Below are 5,524 nucleotides of genomic sequence, written 5' to 3'. Positions count from 1 at the left end.
GGTCTTGCCGTAGAGATGAAGAGGAAAAACTGGGTATATTAAGAAATACCCCTAGATTGTAGAGAAACATCTTGCCGTGTTTGGGGAATGTCTGGAAGGAGAAGTAGTAGATTGCTTCCAAATGTATTAAATTTGAACTTCTGTATTTTCTTTCTTCTTTTAACTGAAGACTGCAATTAATGGTCTGATTTGGGGGATTATTTTTTTTTTTTTGCAAAAGCTGTATTCCTTGTCAATCTTATTTTTTCTGTTGTTTTTCTATTCTGGCAATTGACTCCAAACAGTCTTCTGCTGTCAAGATAAAGTGGCTGGGAAAATAAGTATTGTGATACAACACATCTAGCAACAGGCTGGTGAAAATTGCTTTGGACTTTGTTGTGAGGATTTTATAGTATTTAGTAATGAAAATGCAGGAGAAAGAGAGCTTTTAGGCAAATTTAGAAAGTGAGAAGTAGGCAAATTTAATTGACAAAAGGCTTGTGATTTCTGACAAGATAATTGTAATTTGTAATTCTGGCAAAGTAGTACATTTATCATTGAGTTTAATATTTTAAATGAACTGCTATCCTACTACAGTGGTATTTAAAAGTTTGTAATCTTTTTGAATGTTCACTGTTTCTACATAGGTATGATCTAAACTGTGATCTGTTCTCCACTAGAAACTAGATAAAGAAAATCCTGTTAAATGAGTCAAAAACATATTTGTATATTTATTTATTGAGGAAAATGATCCAAAGCTACATATCTTTGTGTGGCAAAAGTATGCCATATATGAACCTTAACACTCTTTTGGGTGTCAATAACTGCAACGAAATGTTGAGCAGTCCTGCACACTGATTTAGAGGAATTTTAGCTCATTCCTTCTTAACAGAACAGCTTCAACACAGGGATGATGATGGGCCTTCTTGCATGAACTGCCCACTTCCACAATATTATTCTATAGGATGAAGATCAGGACTTTGACCTGGTCATTCCAGAATATTTAATTTTCTTTGCTTTAACCATTCTTTGGCAATTTGAGTTGTGTTTTGGGTTGGTATCTAATCTTAACTCTAACTCTGCACAAGCATTTTATCTTCAACTTCAGTTCAAGAACAGATACCCTGACATTTTGCTGTAGAATATGTTCATACTATTCAGAATTCATACCTCCATCAATGATGACAATCTGTCCTGGTCTATGGGCAACAAAGTAGTCCAAACCATGATGCTGCCACCACCCTGTTTCACAGAATAAGGTTCTTATACAGGAATGCAGTGTTTGCATTTTGTTGAACTAATACTTTTCAGTCAAGCCAGAAAGTTTTAATTTGGACTCATCCATTCATAGAACATGCTTTCAATATCTTTCCAACTGACCCATCTGGTCTTTTGCAAATTGCGGATGGGCAGTAGTGTTCTTTTTTGAGAGTAGGTCTCCTTGCAGCCCTGTCATACACATCACTGCTGTTCAATATTTTCATAAAAAGTGACATTCATCAATGCAAGAAAGGCTTTAGTTCTTTAGATGTTATCCTGGCATTCTTTAAGACCTCCCAGAGCATTACACATATTGCTTTTGATGTGATCTGGTTGGTTGACCATTCCAGGGGAGGGCAATAATAGTGTTCAATTGCTTTCATTTGTACACTATCTGCCTGACAGTGAACTGGTGGGATCAGAATTCTTTGGTTATAGTTTTGAAATGTTTTGAAGACCAGTGAGCAGCAACAACTGTTTTTCGGAGGAAAAAAGGAAAAGTCCTTTATTCAAGCTACAACGCACCTCCATGTACCTATGTTGAGAAGATCAGATATTGATAGTGAATACCCAGAATTCTGTTTTTTTTTAAATAAAGCAGGACGTCCCATACTTGCACTTTACATTGATTGAAACACCTGGCTCTAATTTTCCCTTCAAATGAATTAATAATTCTAGAGGTTTACATATTTTAGCCAAATTTTAGCTCTGGGTCATTTTCCTCAAATAAATGAACGAGTATAATGTTTTCTATTAATTTGGTTAATTGTGTTCACTTTATCTAGTTTTAGGATGTATGGAGAATACATAACATTTTAGATCACATTTATGCAGAAACTTTGAATATTCAAAAGAACTCACAAACTTTTAAGCATTACTGTATATCTGCAGTAATATATATCTTAAAAATATTCTTATCTTTGTTTTGAATGAAATCATTGTTCAGTATAGAGTTTTGTAAACCTCCTTGGGGCTATTTATAAAAGATAAATGACTAAGACTTGTTTTTAAATAAATATACTTGTTTGATACGCATGTATTTCTGATTTGGTGTTCTTATGTTTCTGATCTGGCTAGTATGAGAAAGTCATTGCTTATATAGAAAGTGGAAAAAAGTGAATTTTACAGGAAATAAATGTTGTGAATTGCCTGGTTATTCTGTCAAATCAACTGTTTATAACACAGAGAAAAGTTATAAGTTTGAAAAAAAATCGCACATTACTTAAAAATGACAACTTATACTCTGTGTATATAAGTTGAAGTAGCTTTAGTTTTAGACATTGCATGAATTAAAATATTTTCATGGATAGCAATATTTATTCATATAGCTTAGTTAATCAGTGGATTGTTTGTCTTTTTCAGTAATTTGGAAAATTTTCCAAGCAAGAAAGAGCAGTCGGACAGCAGTGCTTCTGGCTGGTCTGTGTGACTCAGGAAAAACTCTTCTATTTGTTAGGGTATGGAAGTTTCTTTCATAATTCTTTTAGACCAGTGGTTCTCAACCTGTGGGTCGGGACCCCATTTGGGGTCGATCGACCATTTCACGGGGGTCCCCAAGCAAGGCTGTCTGCCATTTTTTTTGTCCGCCATTTTTTTTGTCCGCCATTTTTCCCCCTTTTCCGGCGGGTGCCTTACCTCCCTTGGGCTGGGCCAGCTGGTGGTCGGCCTGCTCCGTCTCTGCAGGCGTAGGGGGCGGAACCATGCATGCGCGGCGCTCCCGGGCAGGGAAAGTCCTCGACTTACGACCGGTTGGGTAGTCCTCGACTTACGACCGGTTTAGTCCTCGACTTATGACCGGTTGGGGTCGCGGCATTAAAAAGGTTGAGAACCACTGTTTTAGACTATCTTTTAGACTAATATTTTGCTGTGATTTTTTTCCATGTTATTGGAAGATTAAAGTTAAACACTTTTAACTGCTTCTTGCTTTTGAAGCTTTTGAAAGCATTAGATCGGTAATTTTACTGAGAATATTTAATTTTGTCTCCTTTCTTTTGATTTCCATAGCTCTTAACAGAAAATTTCCGAAATACTCAGACTTCCATAACTGATAGTTCTGCCTTGTACAGAGTAAAAAATGACAAGGTAAGGATGGAAATATTACATATTGTGGTATATAGGTATACATGTATGAAAGGATTGTTATTCATTTGAAATAAACTCAAATAATGGTAGAAAGCAATAAAAATACATAAGCTTAAGCAAAATACTACCTAAAATTGCTCCATGATAAATTATTTATTGCTTCTCCTGTAGAATAGGAATGTGACTTTAATTGACCTTCCTGGCCATGAGAGCTTGCGGCTTCAGTTCCTGGATAGGTTCAAGGCTGCAGCTAGGTAAGTTTCAAAAGAATGGCTCTATTAGTATTTTCAAGACATTACCGATGTATAGACTTATAGGATTGTTGCAAATAAATAGAAGGATCTGATGAAATATGTGCATCTCATTTGTTGGATTTGGTTCATCTCTCTCTCTTTTCCTAAACTTTTTTGTCTTGCTAATTGGAGAAGAGGAGAATGTCAAAACAAAACAATTCACATTAAGATACCAAATTTTGACAGTATCAAAACTTATTCTTAGAAGGAAAAAGTGCTGATTACAAGCAGTCTTGTATTGTGTGTGGGGGGGAGGGTTTGTTTTGCTGATATACCACTTGAAGGATAACATAAGTTAATATCACCGCACTGCATTTTTTTTGTATAGGGCAATTGTGTTTGTTGTGGATAGTGTAGCTTTCCAACGGGAGATGAAAGATGTGGCAGAATTTCTGTACCAGCTCCTGACTGACAACACAATTCTGAAAAATGCACCTCCCCTCTTAATAGCCTGCAACAAACAAGGTAATGCCTGTCATCTCTGAAATAAGATGGCCTTCATTTTAGATATAATTTAAAATGTTTCTGCTGATTAGTATTTTGCCATGCCTTTCATAAGGTATAGAATAAGTGCACATTTGGAAACTGGTTTCTGTCAATCCTGGTAAACTAATTTACAGCTATTATCTATTTCTGAAATTTGGATTATGATGGGAAATCTTGGTTTATTTTAATGGCGGTTTATGAACTCAGCCAATTGGCCAGATACAAATATAGCTATTATTTATACATCTGGATGGATATCAACAACCTGATATTAAACCACTGTGTTGCAGGGGTGAATTCAGGGTTTAGTAACTGCCCTTTTTAGGAACTGAGTGATGACTGTGTCCGGATGTAATTATTGCGTGACTTTCCCCATTTCATGCAATTAGATTTGCTTGGTGAGCTTGTCTGATGACAACTCAGATTAAGCCTTCTCTGAATACCTTCCAGTTTCTTCGGAATGCATCCCCTAGAGTTCAGAGGCCTAGCAGTGTCATTAACTTTTAGAAAGTTCCTTCAAATGTATCAAGCCATTGTTATCTATAGCACAGTATTAATATGTTTTTTTTTCCTTATTCCCTTCCATAGATGTTACAATGGCAAAATCTTCTAAGCTCATACAGCAGCAACTGGAAAGAGAGCTGTAAGTTCAAAGGATCAGCTTATCAGGGGTCACCTTCATGCACTTTTCTTTAGGTGCAAGGTTACTGCCCAGTAGTGATGAATTTTTAAAATTGTTTTCATGTTGTCATTAAGGCACAGTGGAAAGTAACATTGAGCAATGAAAAATAAAACCAATTTTGCCTGTAGAATTTCCAAACTCTTCTGATGCATGAGATCAGCTAGAGTTTTAAATAGCAACATACATATTAATTTAATCAAGTCTATAGATGGAGCATATTTTTTAAACATTGCTTTCAAAAATTATTCAAATGATTCTTGATTTAGTATCTCAGTTGGTATCCTCCCTCCCTCCCTCCCTACTGATTTTTTGTTGACTCCTGGAGACCTCCTGAACGAGTCCCCACAGTTTTCTTGACAAGATTTTGGAAGTGGTTTGCCATTGTCTCCTTCCTGAGAGGGTGTGACTGAGTTCCTACATTTAGTCCCTAAAATATCCAATTTTACAAAATTGTATTTCTTTTATAACCTGAACAGAAAATTATAGTTTTATTTATACTATATAGTTCACATTGTCAAATAGCAGTGGTTACTTTGTTTTCTCACACATATACAGGTGAAACTCGAAAAATTAGAATATCGTGCAAAAGTTCATTTATTTCAGTAATGCAACTTAAAAGGTGAACCTAATATATGAGATAGACTCATTACATGCAAAGCAAGATAGTTCAAGCCGTGATGTGTCATAACTGTGATGATTATGGCTTACAGCTCATGAAAACCCCAAATCCACAATCTCAGAA

General features: G+C 35.8%; 1 protein-coding gene across 1 annotated transcript in view; it reads left to right on the top strand.

The window, feature by feature from the left end:
- Positions 1-2,580: 2,580 nt before the first annotated feature.
- LOC107300645 (signal recognition particle receptor subunit beta-like) overlaps positions 2,581-5,524 on the top strand; it is a gene marked incomplete at its 5' end in the record, with an annotated part of 5,653 nt that continues 2,709 nt past the window's right edge. The window contains 5 exons of the mRNA XM_015829955.1: positions 2,581-2,696; positions 3,244-3,321; positions 3,493-3,575; positions 3,943-4,079; positions 4,689-4,743. Coding sequence (XP_015685441.1) covers positions 2,581-2,696; positions 3,244-3,321; positions 3,493-3,575; positions 3,943-4,079; positions 4,689-4,743 — 469 coding nt within the window. The remainder of the gene's footprint in view (positions 2,697-3,243; positions 3,322-3,492; positions 3,576-3,942; positions 4,080-4,688; positions 4,744-5,524) is intronic.

Source organism: Protobothrops mucrosquamatus, unplaced genomic scaffold (genome assembly GCF_001527695.2).
Source record: "Protobothrops mucrosquamatus isolate PMUCROS unplaced genomic scaffold, P.Mucros_1.0 scaffold7782, whole genome shotgun sequence".
Lineage (NCBI taxonomy): Eukaryota > Metazoa > Chordata > Lepidosauria > Squamata > Viperidae > Protobothrops > Protobothrops mucrosquamatus.
Note: the sequence above shows the minus strand (reverse complement) of the source record. Positions and strands in the feature narration are given on the sequence as shown.